Source organism: Mustela nivalis, assembly GCF_964662115.1.
Source record: "Mustela nivalis genome assembly, chromosome: 6".
NCBI classification, from domain to species: domain Eukaryota; kingdom Metazoa; phylum Chordata; class Mammalia; order Carnivora; family Mustelidae; genus Mustela; species Mustela nivalis.
The window spans coordinates 82,963,616-82,982,897 of record NC_139025.1 but is presented as its reverse complement, the minus strand read 5'-3'; the positions used below and the strand labels follow the sequence as shown (position 1 = coordinate 82,982,897).

Here is a 19,282-nt window from a genome sequence, read left to right as displayed (position 1 = left end):
CGCGAGGGCAGCTGGTGGTGATTTAGGCCATTGCCATGGAAAAATCCCCCAAGGGGCCTGGAGCATTTCCTGAAGTCAGAAGAGGGTGCTTTTTGGCTTTCCAGTTTTTTCAGTTTCTCAAGACCGTCTGTTAAAAAACATTCCTGGCTAGACAGTGTTTGTATATAAGTACATGAGTAATTATTAAGTATTTACTGTGTTTACTGTGCTTAGCTCTCTAAGGAGTATGGAATATTGTTTAAAGACTTGAATTTTATTTAGGAAGTCTTCTAAGGCTTGGTGACAGAAGCAATCACAGTTTCCTAGCTAGGATTGTAAAAATAATATTGGCTTACTGGAAGTCGGAACACATTTGACCATAAAAAGGATTTCATAAGTGTGGTAGGGAGAGATGGGACAGCAGAGTTTTTGCAGTCCAGAAATAGCATGGTATATATATTAAACACGGAAATGCTTGATTTTATCACTAACTTTTGAGTCAAGGAGTGGTTAAATTTTGGCAGGAATCAGGTCGTGGAGAGCCCTGCTGTTACTGTTAATAGGATTAGTTCTCAAATTACTTCACTTGTGTTGTAAAATTGGGTTTAGGCTGGGAGGGAAAATAAAATTGTGCAAGGCTTGAACAAAGAACCGTGGAGGACTGCTGTAAACAACCAAAGAAACAGTTTTGGGCTAGAAAGAAAAGAATCTTTAAGATAGAGTAGGTAGAAATTTGTAGTTTGACTTTTAACAGCTCCAAAACCATGCTGTCCGGAGGGAGTAAATATGATGGGAAAACAGTTGTTTTGACTCAGGGCAACTCAGAGAACGGGGAAAAAGATTACTATGGCTGTGACTGTAAGACATACAGGCAGTAAAATCTTATTTGTTACTCTGTGATACAAAAATGATTTGATTATCACAACTTTTCCCCAGCCTTTGGGTCATCATTAGGATCTTAGTTAACTCGTGGGCAGATGATGAGCTGAAATTTAAAACAGCTGAAGTTACCAGCTCTTGAAAAAAAATCGAAATGCTTCCCTTCCTAGGAACAAGGTAATATGGTAGCCATAGGGCATAATTTTCTTGTGGAGAGGCTATAAGGCTGCCGGTTGATTTCGATTTTCTAGCCCGTCTATTCATTCGCACGGCATCTAAGTGCGTCTGAATCTTTTCCAGGCTCACATTGCAAGGCAAGGTGTTTTTTTCTCAGCAGAAGCGCCAGTGTTTTTTAAAGCGAGATACTGGCATCAGCAGCATCAAAAAATACCGGAATCTAAGGTAAAAACGTGTATTCGGTCCAATCGCATCTCTACAGAATTTCAGTTTGGGGTGACGCTGGTTAGCTTGACGCGTGCCCCTCCCCCTCCGGCCAGGGGGCGTCAGAGCGCGCCTGAGCTGCCAGCCAGGCCCCGCCCTAGCCCCCTGCTCCTCCCCTTGGCCCTCCCCGCGCCTTCCGCCGCAATCTTGGCGGGAAGACGCCAGCTGCTAAGCCGCGGGAAGATGTCGGGGTCGCGCGCGGGCAGTGAGGTGAAGGTGGGCTCCAGGCAGCGACTCCAGATGAAGGTGAGAGCCGACTTGTTGCTTTCGGGTGTACTCCTTCCTCAGTGTTTACTGAGGGATTGCCCGGAGCAGGCCCGAGAGGGCACGAAGACTTGGCACTCACCATCTCCACACTCCGGAACTAGTTCCCGCTCCTTGGGGCATCTCTCAGCGTAACCGGTTTTTCGGGGACGTTGTTTCAAAAGATATTCGGGGATCCCGGCCGTTTTCCTCTGTGGAAACTTCAGCGTTGGGGAAGGTTCTTATCAATAAGCCCGAAAGTAGGGGCAGGACGGGATCAGGGACTCTGCATCTGCCTTTAGGGCAGTTCTGTTGTCTTTCGGCTCTAGAGACAATTCCAGTTACTCTGAAGGTGACAGTTGGGGTAGTCTCAGTTACAAATGTAGTCATTATTACTATGTTATTATTGGTTAGCAGAGTTCTGGGTAAAAAATACACCCAGTATAATAAATACTTCAATTCAGGTTAATGAGTTAAGTATCTAGATTTTGGTGGGGGGAAAAGTTTGTTTACAGGCTATCACTTTGGATTTATGTTTTTGTTCTGAAATAGGAATTAGATTTATTTATACAGGCCTGTAAGAGGAGGCATAGGACCTGGAATTCTAATGCTCTCTTTTCTTTTTTTGGCCTGAATAGGTGAATGAGTATAAAGAAAATCAAAACATCACTTGTGTATCTCTGAGACCAGTACAGACTACAGTTTTAGGAAAAACACCTAAGGTGTATCTTGTTCCCTTTTCACTCAGTAATTACAAACCAGGCCAATTTAAGCCCCCTAAGTCCCTATTGGATAAGGATTTTAACAATGAAGTTGCATGTAAGAAATGTAAGAAGACTGAAATAAGGAAAACTTGCAAAAGGATTTTAACTCCAAGGATGGAAGGCACATCTTCCAAGGCAGAATCCACTCTGCAAAAATCATCCTTAGATGTTTATACTGAAAGTAACAAGCGACAATACAATAGCACTTCGGATACAGTGATTGTCAGTGTTGATATGGAAAGCAGTCACGATCTAGACAGTGATGAAGATACCACACCAGGCTTGGTAAGAATTTAATTACTAGCTTATTCAAATTTTTCTTATTTTAAAGTTTGAAATTCTGATAAGCTAAGGTTATCCAGGGTTCATGTATGTTTAATTGAAATTTTATTTTTTAAATGTTGAACACACAACTTCCTTGGTTAATTTTGCTCTTGGTTTTGATTTGTCAAGGAGAGGAGTGACTTAATCTTTTTTTTTTTAGATTTTATTTGTTTATTTGACAAATAGAGAGTGTACAAGTAGGGGGAGCAACAGGGAGAGGGAGAAGCAGGCCCCCTCCTCAGTAGGGAGCCTGATGTGGGGCTTGATTTCAGGATCCTGGGATCATGACCTAGGCTGAAGGCAGATGCTTAACCCACTGAGCCACCCAGGCATTCCTAATCTTCATTCTGTTTCCCTTTTTTTCCTCTCAGTTTCTTGTGGATATTTTTTTTTTTCAAGATTTTATTTATTTATTTGACAGAAAGAGATCACAAGTAGACAGAAAGTCAGGCAGAGATGGGGAAGCAGGCTCCCTGCCGAGCAGAGAGCCCGAAGCGGGGCTCTATCCCAGAGCCCTGAGATCGTGACCTAAGCGGAAGGCAGAGACTTAACCCACTGAGCCACCCAGGTGCCCCTCTTATGGATATTTTTGAATTTACATATACTTTATGGTGTCTTGCTCACCTTTACATATTTATGCACAATGTGCCGGAAGAAGTGAGACATACAGCATTTGAGTGACCCTTGATATGAGGGTAGGAAAATCATCATTAATTGCTTATGATAGCTGAATAATGGTTCCTCTAAATACAAAGAGGAGAAATATGGAGTAGAGAAGATACATGAGAAACACTTGTTAGTTTTATTGAAGATAATAGTTTGAATCAGTTTAAGATATTAAGCGTCTAATTTTTGGATTTCTGTTGCTTACCAGGAATTTTATACTTCATTTAAAGTGACAGATTTTTGTGCAAGATAAGATAAAACCGTACCACATGTCAAAATGGAGCAGAAAATGATGATAGGGGAAAGGAAGATAGGATAATTCTGGTGGTGTTCTTTTGAAATAGGGATTCAATTTATGCTTTACTGTCTCAGGTAAGAACTAGGACTGCTGGTGGGACAGTATAGGTCAGTCATTACTGCATTGTACTGGGGTTGAAAGCCTAGGTTTTAGATGTGGCTACTTCTAAGAAACCTTGTGTTTTTAAGCATATCACTCTGTAGTGAGGAGATTGAATAAGATCAGCGCTTCTCAGACTCCAGCCTGTATCAGAATTTCCTGGAGAGTTTTTATTTTTTTATTTTATTTTTTTAAAATTTAATTTTATTTTTTTCCCAGTGTTCCAAAATTCATTGTTTATGTACCACATCCAGTGCTCCATGCAGTAACGTGCTCTCCATAATACCCACCACCAGGCTCACCCAATCCCCTACCTGCTCCCCTCCAAAACCCTCAGTTTGTTTCTCAAGAGTCCACAGTATCTCTTGGTTTGTCTCCCCCTCCTGGAGGGTTTTTAAAACTTCATTGCAGGATTCTACCACTAGAGATTCTGATTCAGAAGTTTTGGAGTGGGGTAAAGAATTGGCATGTCCAACATAGTTTCCTAGAGATGCTGGTGTTGTTGGTCTGGAATGTCATTTTGAGAACCACTGGATTAGATTATCTGTTTGGCCTCTTCGACTATATGATTCTGAGTATATGAGGCTAGTGTGAAGTAGATTTTATATTTTAAGGTTTATTTAAAAATTTTTTTAATTTTTTTTTTTTTAAAGATTTTATTTATTTATTTGACAGGCAGAGATTACAAGTAGGCTGAGAGGAAGGCAGAGAGAGAGAAGGAGGAAGCAGACTCCCTGCCGAGCAGAGAGCCCGATGCGGGGCTCGATCCCAGGACCCTGGGATCATGACCTGAGCCGAAGGCAGAGGCTTTAACCCACTGAGCCACCCAGGCGCCCCAAAAATTTTTTTAATTTTTTTTTTTAATTTCCGTTACAGTCAACATAAAATGTTACATTAGTTTTAGGTGTACCATATAGTGATTCAGCAATTCTGTACACTACTCAGTGTTCATCATGATAAGTGTACTCTTAATCCCCTTCCCTTCACCTATTCCACGCATCCCCCCACCCACCTCTTCTCAGGCAGCCATCTGTTTTCTATAGTTAAGAATCTGTTTCTTGGGTTTTCTCTCTCTCTTTTTTCCCTTTGCTTATTTGTTTTGTTTCTTAAATTCCATATATGAGTGAAATCATATGGTACTTACCTTTATCTGACTGATTATACTTACAGACTTAGATTCTCAAGCTCCATCCCTGTTGTTGCAAATGGTAAGATTTCATTCTTTTTCGTGGCTGGATAATATTCCATTGTATATATGGATACACACACACACTCTGTACCTTTTTTTTTTCTTCAAGATTTTTATTATCTTTAAGTAATTTCTATACCCAATGTGGGGCTCAAACTTAAAACCACAAGATCAAGAGACACATACTATACTAACTGAGCCGTCCAGTCACTCCCCAGATCTTCTCTGTCCTTTCATATATTGATATTTTAGTTTGATCTAAGGAAGCACGGTCAGAAGTTAGAACATTAGGAATTAAAGTACTGAAATTAATCAAGCAGAGTCATACATGCCCAGCATATATTTAAATTGAAGGTTTTAAGCTGAAGGTTCTAGCATCTTTTTTTTTTTAATTAAGATTTTATTTATTTATTTGTCAGAGAGAGAGAGGGCACAAGCAGGGGGAGTGGCAGACAGAGGGAGAAGCAGACTCCTTGCTGAGCAAAGAGCCAGATGCAGGACTTGATTCTAGGACCCTAGAATCATGACCTCAGGGAAGACAGATGCTTCACTGACTGAGCCAGCCAGGTATCCCAAGGTCTAACATCTTTATGGGACATTTTATTCTTTTTCTTTTCATTAGTTATCTTTTTGGAGCAAAATGACTAAGGCTTTATGGTACCACGCTTTAGAAACTATGTATATATATATATATTTTAAAAGATTTTATTTATGTATTTGACATAGAGATCACAAGTAGGCAGAGAGGCAGGCAGAGAGAGGGGGAGGCAGGCTCTCTGCTGAGCAGAAAGCCTGACGCGGGGCTCGATCCCCGGACCCTGAGATCATGACCTGAGCCGAAGGCAGAGGCCCAACCCACTGAGCCACCCAGGCACCCAAAACAATATTTTATTTATAAGCTAATTTCTTCCCCAAATGAGGGAAGGCTTTTGTCGCATTATAGACAAGTGTCTTTGCCTGTAAGTCAAAAATTTTAGGGGCGCCTGGGTTGCTCAGGTGATTAAAGCATCTGACTCTTCGTTTCAGCTCAGGTCATGATCTCTTGGAAGGGGAGATTGAGCCCAGCCTCTGGACTCTGTGCTCAGTGGGGAGATGCTTGAGATTCTCTCCTTCTGATCCTCCCCCTACTTGTACTCCCTCTCTAAAATGAATAAATCTTAAAAAAAAAAATCTACTCTATCTTCTGGGAAACTTGCTAAATTTTGTCTCCAAGCACTTAAAAAAAAAAGATTTTATTTATTTATTTTTAACAGAGAGAGATTGAGAGAGAGGGAGCACAAGCAGGAGGAGCTGCAGGCAGGCAGAGGGAGGGAGAAAAGCAGGCTTCTCGCCAAGCAAGGAGCCCAGTTATGGGGTGTGATCCCAGGACACTAGGATCATGACCTGAGCCGAAGGCCGCCACTTAACCGACTGAACCACCCAGGTGCCCCTTCAAGCACTTTTATTAAGTATTTTAACTTCACAGGGACTCCTGGGTGGTTCAGTCAGTTAAATATCTGCCTTCGGCTCAGGTCATGATGTGGAGTCCCCCAATCTGGCCTTGCTCAATTTCTCCCTTTGCCTGATGCTCCTCCTTGCTGTGCTCTCTCTCTCTCTCTGACAAATTAATAAATAAAAATCTTTACATTAAAAAAATATTTTAACTTCACAGAGCATTTCTTTCTTTCTTTCTTTCTTTCTTTTTTTTTTTAAGATTTTATTATTTGACTGAGAGAGATCACAAGTAGGCAGAGAGGCAGGCAGAGAGAGAGAGGGGAAGCAGGCTCCCTGCTGAGCAGAGCATGGGATGCGGGGCTAGATCTCAGGACCCTGGGGTCATGACCTGATTCAAAGGCAGAGGCTTAACCCACCGAGCCACCCAGGTGGCCATCACAGAGCATTTCTTAACAGTTTTAAGTTTTGAGAACAGTTTGGGCTTATAGAAGAGTTGCAAAAATGGTAGAGAATTCTGATACTTCTTTCACCTGCTTCCTCTTGTGTTAATATCATACATAACTGTAGAATGCTTACCAAACTAAGAAATAAACCTTGTTACAGTAATATTAACTACAGTACAGAATTTATTAGGATTTCACCATTTTTTTTTTAAACTAATGCCCTTACTCTGTTCCAGTATTTAGTCTAGGATTGCACAGTGCATTTAATAGCCATGTTTGTGTAGTCTCCTCCAATCTGTGACAGTTCCTCAGTCGTTCATGACCTTGGCACTTCTGAAGAGTACTGAATAGTTATTTTGTGTAATGTTCCTCAATTTGGGTTTTTCTGCTATTTTCTCATAATTAGATTAAGGTTTTGCATTTTTTGGGAGGAGTACTACAGAAGTGAATGTACCCTCCTTGGCTAAGGTGGTCTTTGTCAGGATTCTCCAATGGAAACAATATTTTCCCCTTCGTAATTAGTAAATATTTTGAGGGAGATACTTTGAGATTATGCATATATCTAGTTTCTGTCATTAAGCATATATTTATTTTTTTAATTGAGATAAAATTCACATAACATAAAATTCGCTGTTTAAAAGCATACAGTTCGGTAGTTTTTAGTATATATATGAGATTGTAAAATCATCCCTGCTATCCAGTTTCAGAACATTTTTTTCACTATGAAAAGAAACCTGTACCCATTAGCAGTGACTACCAACTCCTTCACTTCCTTAACCCAGCCCTGGAAACCATAAATCTACTTTCTTTCTCTATAGATTTGCCTATTCCACACATTTCATATAATTGGAATCCTATGATATGTAGCTTCTTGCATCTGTCTTTGACTTAGCATAATGTTTTCAGGGTTCATTCATGTTGTAGTATGTACTTGATTCCTTTTCATGTGACTAATATTCCATTGTACGGCTCTACCACATTTCGTTTATCCATTCATCAGTTGGTGAACATTTGGGTTCCCACTTTTTTGCTGTTATTAATATTGCTGCCACAAACTTTTGCTTATGTGTTTTGCTGAACATATGTTTCCCATTATTTTGGGTATATACCCAGGTGTGAAATTGCTGGGTCATATGATCGACTGTGTTTAACTTATTGAGAAACTGTCAAATTGTTTACCAGACTGACTGCATCATTTTTACATACCAGTAGCAATGCATAAAGAATTTACTTCCTTGATACCTTTGCCAATACTTGTTATTTATCTTTCCTAAAAATTGAAAAAAGTTGATCGTAAAATACACAATATAAAATTTGGCACCTTAACCATTTTTAAAGGTACAGTGTAGTACTTTATGTTGTTTATTTATATTATTGTGAGACCAATCTCCAAAATCCCTTTCATCTTGAAAAACTGAAACTCTGTGCCATTAAATAACTTCCCATTTCAATCCTCCTGCCATCCCCTGGCAGCTACCATTCTACTTTGTGTCTCTTTGAATTTGACTAGAATAGGTACCTCATAAAAGTGGAATCATGGGATTTGTCTTTTTGTGACTGGTTTATTTCATTTAACATAATGTCCTTAATTATTCATATTTTTTTAATTAAAAATTTTGGAGGGACATAGGGGCAGAGGGAGAGGGAGAAAGAAAATCTTAAGCAGGCTCCATGCTCAACTATGGAGCCTGACCCAGTCTCAATCTCATAACTCTAAGATCCTGAGCTGAAATCAAGAAGTCAGATGCTTAAATGACTAAGTCACCCAGGCACCCCCCACCCCAGTATTTTTTTTTTTTTTAATTGAGTAAATTCTAGGGCCAGTGAGCCAGCCAGGTGCTCCTTGTTTTTTGATTATAACCATTTTAGTGGATGTGATGTGGTATCTCACTATGGTTTTGATTTTTGTTTTTCTTTTTTTTTTTTTTTAAAGATTTTATTTATTTATTTAACAGAGAGAAATCACAAGTAGGCAGAGAGGCAGGCAGAGAGAGAGAGAGAGGAGGAAGCAGGCTCCCTACTGAGCAGAGAGCCCGATGCGGGACTCGATCCCAGGACCCTGAGATCATGACCTGAGCCGAAGGCAGAGGCCCAACCCACTGAGCCACCCAGGCGCCCTGATTTTTGTTTTTCTAATGATCAGTAATGTTGAGCATTTTTACATGTACTTATTGGCCATTTGTGTTTTGGAGAAATATCTCTTCGAGCCCTTTGCCATTTGGAAAATTAAATTGTAACTTTGTTTTGAATTATAAGTGTTCTTTATATATTCTGGACACTAGACCCTTATTAGATATATCACTTGCAAGTATTTTCTCCCATTTTTTTATACTTTATTTTCATGTACTTGATAATGTCCTTTGACATACAAAAGTTGTTAATGATTTTATTTCTTTAAAATTTTATTTATATAGGGGGGCCCAGATGGCTCAGTGGGTTAAAGCCTCTGCCTTTGGCTCAGATCATGATCTCAGGGTCCTGGGATCGAACCTAACATGGGGCTCTCTGCTCGGTAGAGAGCCTCCTTCTCCCCCCTCCCGCTACCGCCTGCTTCTCGGCATACTTGTGGTCTATTTTATTTATTTATTCAAGATAGCACGAGAGAGAGAGAGAGAGAGAGAGACCGCGCGTGTGCGCAAGTGGAGGGAGAGTTAGAGGAAGAGGGAAAAGTAGACTCCCCACTGAACAGGGTGCCCAATGTGGGGCTTGATCCCAGACCCCAGGATCATGACCCAAGCTGAAGGCAGATGCTTAATCAACTGAGCTACCCAGGCACCCCAAAAGTTGTTAATTTAAATTTATTTATTTATTTATTTTGAGAGAGAGCACTCACACATATGAGTGTGAGAGGGGGGATGTGGCAGAGGCAGAGAGAGATCTCAGGCAGAGAGATCTGTGCCTCCATGTGGAGGCACAGAGCTGGAAGGGGCGCTCTATGTCACAACTGTGAGATCATGATCTGAGCCAAGATGGAGTTAGATGCTCAACCGATAGAGCTCTGCTATTATGAATAGTGTTGTTTTCTTAAAATCATTTTCTGATTGTTCATTGTTAGTGTACAGACATATAGCTGATTTTTAAAAAAGATTTTATTTATTTTTTTGACAGAGATCATAAGTAGGCAGGGAGGTGGGGGTGGGGAGCAGACTCCCTGCTGAGCAGAGGGCCCGAGATGCAGTTGCCGGTGCAGATCCCAGGACCCTGAGATCATGACCTGAGCTGAAGGTAGAGGCTTAACCCAATGAGCCATTCAGGTGCCCCTTTATAGCCGATTTTTGTATATATATATATATTTTTTTTTTTTTTAAAGATTTTATTTATTTATTTGACAGACAGAGATCACAAGTAGGCAGAGAGGCAGGCAGAGAGAGAGAGAGAGAGAGAGAGAAGCAGGCTTCCTGCGGAGCAGAGAGCCCGATGTGGGGCTGGATCCCAGGACCCTGAGATCACGACCCGAGCCGAAGGCAGCAGCCCAAACCACTGAGCCACCCAGGCGCCCCTGTTTGTTTGTTTTTAAAAGATTTTATTTATTGCTTTGAGAGACAGTGAGAGAGGGAACACAAGCAGGGCAAGTGGGAGGGGGAGAAGCAGGCTTCCTGTGGAGCAGGGAGCCCGACGCAGGGCTTGATCCTAGGACCCTGAGATCATGATCTGAGCTGAAGGCAGATGCTTAACGACTGAGCCACCCAGGATTCCCTCAGTCTGAATGTTTTTTAATATTATTTTTTTTCTAGTCATCCTGTCCTGATTGTCCTAGAATCTCTAGTATACTGTTGAATAGAAATAGCAAGAGCAGACATATTTTCTTGTTCCTGAGCATTAGGGGAAAAGCTTTCAGTCTTTTGCCATTAAGTATGTTGTTAGCTGTGAGAAACATCTGTTTTCAAAAAGTCTTTATCTCCAAGTAATTATAGATGTATAACAATTGGCAGAAATAGTACAGAGAGGTATCATGTACCTTTCACCCACTTTTTCCCTGTGGATACATCTTATATAACTATATCACAGTATCATAATGGGGAAATTCATATCATACAAGGCATGTGTATAATTCTTTGTCACTTTATCACATGTTGATTACTATAACTACCACCATAATCAAGATACAGAAATATTCCATCTCCACAAAAATTTCCCTTGGGCTCTTTCTTTTTTTAAATTTAAGTAGGGTCCAGTGTGGGGTTTGAACTCACTACCTTAAGATCAGGGGTTGCATGCTCTAGGGACTGAGCCATCCAGGCACCCTAAGATACTTCTTTGTAGTTAGGCCTATAGCCCTCCCTCTCACTCTTCTTAGGCCCTGGCAACTGCTAATTTTTTATCTCTACAATTTTGTCATTTTGAGAATGTTATGTAAATGGATTCATACATTTTGTGAATTTTTGGCATCAGGCAAGTTTTAAATTCAGGTTACTTTGATTTTTTAAAAAACACATTACCCCTTGTTTTATGGATACAGTAACTTCTTAAGCGTTTCTGAAGATAATGAAGTTTTAAAAAAATGTTTATTTGCTATATATGTTTACTTCGAGAGCCCACTTTTTCTGAGGTTGTTTGCTTGGTCTTCCTGTTATGTGTTGCAAGTTTTTGAGAGGTGGGTGATGGGTAAAAATGGTTTGAATTACACATACCACTCAAAAATACTAATTATTTTTCTTAGTTTTCTTAATTGTTTCTTTGGTAAGTATAATCATTTAATTTTGTTTCTTTGATTTTAAAATAGAATCTTATGAAGTCCTTGATGATGGTGGTGGTGATGTTTTTCCCTGAAAAGCATTTGTAAAGGCAATGACACAATAAAACTTTTACCTTTACTGCTGCTGTTATTTTGTGTGTGTGAGGAATATTTTTTATTTTGGTCAAAGTAATACATACATGTACATCCACATATAAGTCATACAATCCCACAATTGTATGTGTATATGTATTCACACAGAAAGGTAGTTCCATATGTGCACACATACATACTCAGAAACAAATCAGAACACTCAGCAATTTCTGCCACATAACTTTTCTATTTGTGATTGGTGCTGCCCAGTAGACAAATTATACTTTAACCCTTTTTAGCTTTTATCCCTTCAATATTATCTGTTGATTTAATATGGAAGATGAGGACTTGTTTCATTCATGCTATACCTTATACACATATGTGCCTACCCACTCCTTCCCTTTCTCACATCCTTACTCGGTATAGCCTAAGCTCTAGCAGAGTTGTAACAGAATTTTTATGGCTTCATATATCTATATGGTTTTTTTCATGAAACATTTCCTGAGCACCTCCATCTTCTTATTTCATTCTGGATTGTTTAACCCTTTCTTGGCCTGCCTTTTACCATTTTCCTTTGGATTTCTTTTATCATTCCTGATCTGGAACTTCTGTACCCTGGATACTGTCTTGGATCTTTTTTTAAAGTTGATTCTCTTGGGGCACCTGGGTGGCTCAGTGGGTTAAGCCTCTGCCTTCAGCTGTGGTCATGATCCCAGGGACCTTGGCTCTCAGCTCGGCAGGGAGCCTGCATCCCCCTCTCTCTGCCTGCCTCTCTCCTGACTTGTGATCTCTGTCTGTTATATAAATAAATAAAATCTTAAAAAAAAAATAAAGTTTATTCTCTTATTTTGAAATGCAGCTTATAACTTCCTGAGAAAAGGTGTAGGAGAGGTAATTTACATGTCTGAAAAGTGTTTATGCTGTACATTTGATTGATAGCTTAACTGGGTTTAGAATTGTAAGTTGAAAGTGATTTTTCCTTAAAATTTTAAATACACTCTTCCATTGTCTTCTAGCTCCCCCTCAGTATTGAGAAGTGACATTCTGATTCTTGTTTCTTAATGATTTTTTTTAAAGGTTCTATTTATTTATTAAAAGGTTTTATTTATTTATTTGACAGAGAGAGATCACAAGTAGGCAGAGAGGCAGGCAGAGAGAGAGGGGGAAACAGGCATCCCGCTGAGCAGAAAGCGTGATGTGGAGCTCAGTCCCAGGATCCTGAGATCATGACTTGAGCCGAAGGCAGAGGCTTAACCCACTGAGCCATCCAGGCGCCCCTCTTCATGATCTTTTACCTTTATCTGCAAACTTTTTTTTTTTAACCTTAGTTACCTCAGGTGTTAAGAAATTTTGTGATGTGTGTAAAGCTTTGATCTTTTTTCATTTGTTGTTCTGCATACTCATTGGGTTCTTTTAATATGGAAATGCATGTCTTTAGTTTCAAGAAACCTTCTTATATTATTTCTCTAATAACTTTGTCCTCCATTTTCTCTGCTCCTCTTTTTTACCTCTATAACTATTAGTTGGATATTGGACCTCCGAGCTTGTCTGGTTTTATTGTCTTTTCTGCCTGTGCCTATATCTCTGTTGTTGTTGTTGTTCTTTTTTTTATTTTATTTTTATTTTATTTATTTGACAGACAAAGATCACAAGTAGGCAGAGAGGGAGGTGCGGAGGGGGGTGGGAGGGTTGGGGGGCAGAAGCAGGCTCCCTGCCGAGCAGAGAGCCCAGTTGGGGGCTCAATCCCAGGACCCTGGGATCATGACCAGTGCCGAAGGCAGAGGTTTTAACCCACTGAGCCACCCAGGCGCGCCTGTTGTTCTTTTATCTAAGTTTCCTTAACTCATTGAATGAATTTAAAATTTTATGTTACTGATTTCTCTTTTTGTTTAATAAAAAGATAACTGTGAATAATGGTACGATTTATGACCAATAGGAAATAATTTGCTTTTAGGATATACTACTTGACTTCTGCTCTGTCCCTTGTTATTTAATTAGGAAGCCATGTAGATACTTTGTGATTATCCCAAATTCAAACTCTTACATTTGGTATCCAGTGCAGCAAAGATTGTGTGCAAATTGGTAAGAAAGCATGTAATGAATAAAGCAGGTACTATTTGAAGGAAAGTATACATTTGAGAATTCAACACCTAGTTTTTTGAGATGCTTTCCTGTGGATCATGCAAAGTAACAGAATTTTTTTTGGTGTAATTTCATAGGATGAATTTTCAGGATTGTCACCGTATGAAAGGAAGAGACTGAAGAACATATCAGAAAATGCAAACTTTTTTGCTTCTCTTCAGTTGTCTGAGGTTTGTGTGGAATTTCTAATTAAGAGCAAGATGCCATTCCTCTTGCCCATAGGTCAATAAAATACTCATAGTATCAGGTTTCATATATTAGATAAGGGAGGGTAAAATTAGGACTGAGTTTTGTGTTTAGTAAGAGGAGGTTACCATATTTTATTGATTCTAATTTTTTTCATTTTAATGCTTTTGAAATTGACATCTTGAAACTGTAACTGGCAGATCTTCCTTTTGTTGGTGCATAAGATAATGGTGTCTTATGAAAGGTTATCTTGGATTCAGGGGAACAGTGTATGTTCCAAGTGGTTGCTTCCTCTAAAGGATAAAGGGGAAATAGGAGGAATGGGTTGAGGGATGTGTGGTAGAGGAGAGGACAAGCCTTCTCCCCCTTCCCCAATCCTTTTTTCCCTAAGATTTATTTATTTATTTGAGAGGGGGAGAGAGCATGAGTGGAAGTGGGGGAAAGGGCAAAGAGAGAGGGACAAGCAGACTTCCTGCTGAGCAGGGAACCCTGGGATTATGACCTAAACTGAAGGCAGACACTTAATTAGCTGAACCACGCATGCGCCTGTCTTTTTTTTAAATCCTAAAGAATAGATGAAAATATGCTTTGTATAGTGAGCTTTAAGGATAAATGGCCAGGGGCACCTGGGTGGCTCAGTTGGTTGAGCATCTGCCTTTGGCTTGGGTCGTGATCCCAGGATCCTGGGCTGGATCCCCACGTCAGGCTCCCTGCTCAGCAGAGAGCTTGCTTCCTCTCCCTCTGTCTGCCACTGCCCCTGCTTGTGTTCTCTCCATCAGATAAATAAATAAGAGCTTTCAAAAATGGTAATAAATTCAGAATCTTAAAAAAAAGGATAAATGGCCAATGTATGGTAATGTTTTATAATCATAACTAAATGTATAATTTACATTGTGTCTTCACACTGTGGGTGAAACTTCTGTGTGTGAGATCACCCTGTGTGAGGTAGCTTTTCAGGAAGGTGTGTGATATTTTCCTTCAAAAGGTAACAAGCCCTTGGCTTTATTAAATAATTACTTGATATCTTTGATTACACATTCTCAAATATTCGGCATATGTTTGCATCTTGAGGGAAGGGTGGGTAACTTAATATAAGGGACTAAATTGTTAAGTTACTAAAAGTTGAAAAGTCATCAGAAATTTAAACAAAGTATCTCTGATTTTGATTTTAGTTACCAGAAATTATGATTTGATTCATAGAAGTGTAATACAGCTTTTCTGGAAAATATCAAAATAGAATTGCCTATAGCAGAAGTTAAACTATCATGTTTTAATTCATGATAGTATATTTGATTAAATGTTTAATGTTCAATCATGTAAACTCATTAGCAACCTGGTCCAAGGTATCAGAATGTAAAAACAATGTGGGGCTTGAACTCTTGACCCTGAGGTCAAGACCTGAGCCCAGATCAAGTCTAATGTTTAACCGAGTCCTCCAGTTCTTTAGATGTTATTATTTACTTACTTTTATTATTCATGGTTTATTTGTCTCATGTCTGTTACCAAGAGCAGGTATTATATCTTAAGGATCTTTATTTCCTATATAGATCTTAGTTTAGTGTTGATAAAACAGCTTACTTAATATTTTATAAGGTAGTATCTTTACATGTATGTTTTGTGTATTTTGCAGTCAGCTGCAAGGCTCCGTGAAATGATAAAAAAGAGGCAGCCTCCTGAATCCAAAAGGTAAAAGATTTGGTTTACAGTGCTTATACCATGATGTATTACTGAGTTATTTATAATTTGAAAAAATTGTTACCATGGTAAAATAATAGAAACTGTAATCTTAAACTTGTTGTTTCACATCTTCACAAGCATTTGCTGTTGTCAGTGTTCTGGAATTTGGCCCTTCTAATAAGTATGTATTGGTATATCTCATTGTTCTTTTAATTTCTGTTTCTCTGATAATATGAGGTAGAGCATTTGTTCATATGCTTATTGCTATCTGTATATTACTTTGGTGAACTATCTGTTAAGATCTTTGGCTCATTTTTTAATTGTTTGTTTTTTATTATTTTAAGTTTTAAGAGTTCTTTGTATATTTTGGATAACAGTCCTTTATCAGATGTGCAAATATTTCCTCCCAGTCTGTGGCTTGTTTTCTCATCTCTTGACAGTGTCTTTTGCAGAACAGAAATTTTTAATTTTAATGAAGTTTACTTCATCAATTTTTTCTGTCATGGATTATGTTTTTGGTGTTTTATTCCAAAAACCATTGGTATACCCAAGGTCACCTAGATTTTCGATTCTACAAGTTTTATAGTATTGCATTTTACATTAGATTTGTGATCTGTTTTGTGTTAATTTTGTGATGGAGGTAAAGCTGTGTCTAGATTGATTATTTATTTATTTATTTTTGGGGGGAAGAGATGAGTGAGAGAGACAGAGTGAGCATGAGCCAGGGAAGAGGCAGAGGGAGGAAGAAGCAGGCTCACCGCTAAGCAGGGAGCCTGATGCAGGGCTCGATGATCGTGACCTGAGCCAAAGGCAGATGCTTAACTGACTGAGCCACCCAGGTGCCCCTAGATTGATATATTTTTTTTTTAAATGTAGTTGTCCATTTGTTCTAGCACCATTTGTTGAAAAGATTTTCTACATAGACTATCATGTCATCTATGAGCAAATGCAAGCTCTGTTTTTTTTAAGATTTTATTTATTTATTTGATGCAGAGAGAGAGGGCATGAGCGAGCCTAAGCAGGGGGAGTGGCAAGCAGAGGGAAGGGAGAAGCAGGTTCCTAGCTGAGTAAGGAGCATGATATGGGGCTCGATCCCAGCACATTTAACCAACAGAGCCACCCATGTGCCCCTGTATATTTTGCAGGTTCCTAGCTGAATAAGGAGCATGATGTGGGGCTCGATCCTAGGACATTTAACCAGCTGAGCCACCCATGTGCCCCTGCAGCTTTTTTTTTTTAATTTAAAAATAATTTAAAACAAAATGATTTTATGTATCTATTTGAGAGAGAGAGAGAGCATGAGAGGGAAGGAGGTAAGAGGTAGAAGCAGACTCCCCAAGGAGCAGGGAGCCTGATGTGGGACTCCAGGATCATGACCCGAGCCAAAGGCAGTCACCCAACCAACTGAGCCACCCAGGTGTCCCAGCTTTTTTTTTTTTTTTCTTTTAACTTAATAGATTACTGGTTTATTATAAAAGGATATAACTTAGAACAGCTAAAGGAAGAGATGCATAGGGCAAGGCATGGGGAAATGGTATAGAGCGTCCATGTCCTCTCAGAGCACTCTCTCACTGCTATTCTTCCAGCACATCCATGTGTTCACCAACCTGGAAACTCTTATTTTTATTTTTTTAAAAAGTATTTATTGAGAGAGTGTACATGTGAGGAGGGGGAGGGGCAGAGAGAGAGGGAGAGAATCTTAAGTAAGCTCCATGTCCAGTGCAGAGACTGACTTGGGGCTTGTTTTCATGATTCCGAGATTATGACCTGAGCCAAAACCAAGAGCCTGATGCTTAACTGACTGAGCCTCTAGGTGTCCCCAACCTGGAAACTCTTGAACAAATATAGTTTTATTTTTTTCATCCAAATCTATGTACTGTTTCTTTTCTTTTCTTGTCTTATTGCTTTAGCTAGAACTTCCAGCATAAGGTTGAAAAGGAATGGTGAGCGAGGACATCTTATCTTATACCTTATCGATGGGAAGGCTTGGTGTTTCTCACCATTTAAGTATGACATTAGCTCTAAGTTTTCTGTAGGTACTCTCTGTCAAGTTTGGAAAGTTCCCCTCTACTGGGATTTTTTTTTAAAATCACGAATGGGTGTTAGATTTAGTTAGAAGCCTGTTCTACGTTAGTTGATGGGATTGTGTGATTTTGCTTTTTTAGCCTATTAATGTGATGGATTACATTGAATGATTTTTTGATAGATTACAATAAGTGATTTTTGAGTGTTGAACCAATCTTGCATACCTGAAATATATCCCACTTGTTTGTGGCTTGTAATACTTTTTGTACATTGTTGGGTTCCTGTACTAATATTTGAGGGTTTTGCATCTGCTCATGAGAGATTATTGGTCTGTAGTTTTCTTTTTTATAATATCTTTGGTTTTGGTATTAGGGTCATGCTGACCTTCTAGAATGAGGTAGGTAAGATTCTCTCTGCTTTTATCCTCTAAAAGAGGTTGTAGAGAATTGTTATAATTTCTTTCTTATATGTTTGGTAAAATTCACCAGTGAACCTATGTCAGCCTGGTGCTTTCTGTTTTGGAAGATTATTAATTATTGTATAATTTCCTTAATAGGTGTAAGCCTATTCAGATTATCTATTTCTAATTCAGATTGTGAGTTTAGCAGTTGAGTCTTTCCAAGACTTGTCTTTCATCTAGGTTATCAAATATGTGGGCATAGAGTTGTTCATATCATTCCTTTATTTTTTTTATTTTTATTTTTTTATCATTCCTTTATTTTTAATGTCTGTTGGATCCATAGTGAGACCCCTCTTTCCTTTGTGATACTGTTAATTTTTTTTATTAGTTAGCCTTCTCTAGAGGTTTATTGATTTTATTGGTCTTTTTTAAAAAACGATTTTATTTATTTATTTGACACAGAGAGAGCACAAGTAGGCAGAATGGCAGCAGAGGGAGAGAGAGAAGCAGGCTCTCCACTGAGCAGGGATCCCAGTGCTGGGCTCGATCCTAGGACTCCTGGGATCATGACCTGAGCTGAAGGCAGACACTTAACTGATTGAGCCACCTAGGAACCCTGATTTTATTGGTCTTTTAAAATTTAATTTAATTTTTTACTTTTTTAAGACTTTATTTATTTGAGAGGGAGTGAGAATGAGAAAGAGCAAGAGAGATCACAGAGGGAGAGGGAGCGAACTTGCTGCTGAGCAGAGAGGACCCTGAGATCATGACCTGAGCCTAAGGCAGATGCTTAACTGGCTGAGCCACCCAGACACCCCTGTTGGTATCTATCTCTCTATCTATTAATTAATTAATTAATTAGAGACCAGCCAAGCACAAGCAAGGGGAGGGGCAGAGGGAGAGAGAGAGAATCTCAAGCAGACTCTGGTGAGCATGGAGCTGGACATGGGGCTTGATCTCAAGACCCTGAGATCATGACCTGACCTGAAATCAAGAGTTGGACACTTAAACAACTGATCTACCCACATGCCCCAAATTTTATTGGTGTTTTTGAAGAACTGGCTTTTGGTTTTGCTGATTTACTCCCGCATCACCCTGCCCCCGGTGATTTCCTGTTTTTAATTTTATTGATTTGTTCAACTTTTATTATTTCTTTTCTTTTCTTTACTTTGGATTAATTTGCTCTTCTTTTTCTAGTTTTCCTAAGTTGGAAACTTAGATGATTGATTTTTGACCTTCTTTCCTAATCTGTGGACTCACTGTTACAAATTTCCCTGTAAGCACTGCTTTCTCTACATCCCACATATTTTATTAGGTTGTGTTTT

General features: G+C 39.2%; 1 protein-coding gene across 4 annotated transcripts in view; it reads left to right on the top strand.

The window, feature by feature from the left end:
- Window positions 1-19,282, top strand: part of WDR76 (WD repeat domain 76) — a 59,099-nt gene that overhangs the window by 332 nt on the left and 39,485 nt on the right. Inside the window, exons 2-5 of one of the 4 annotated variants that reach the window (XM_082735290.1) lie at window positions 1,159-1,260; window positions 2,181-2,591; window positions 13,747-13,839; window positions 15,486-15,541. In XM_082735290.1, coding sequence (XP_082591416.1) covers window positions 1,159-1,260; window positions 2,181-2,591; window positions 13,747-13,839; window positions 15,486-15,541 — 662 coding nt within the window. Of the gene's footprint in view, window positions 1-1,158; window positions 1,261-1,382; window positions 1,546-2,180; window positions 2,592-13,746; window positions 13,840-15,485; window positions 15,542-19,282 lie in introns of those variants that run through there. The other 3 variants (XM_082735291.1, XM_082735293.1, XM_082735292.1) reach the window with 3 other exon arrangements.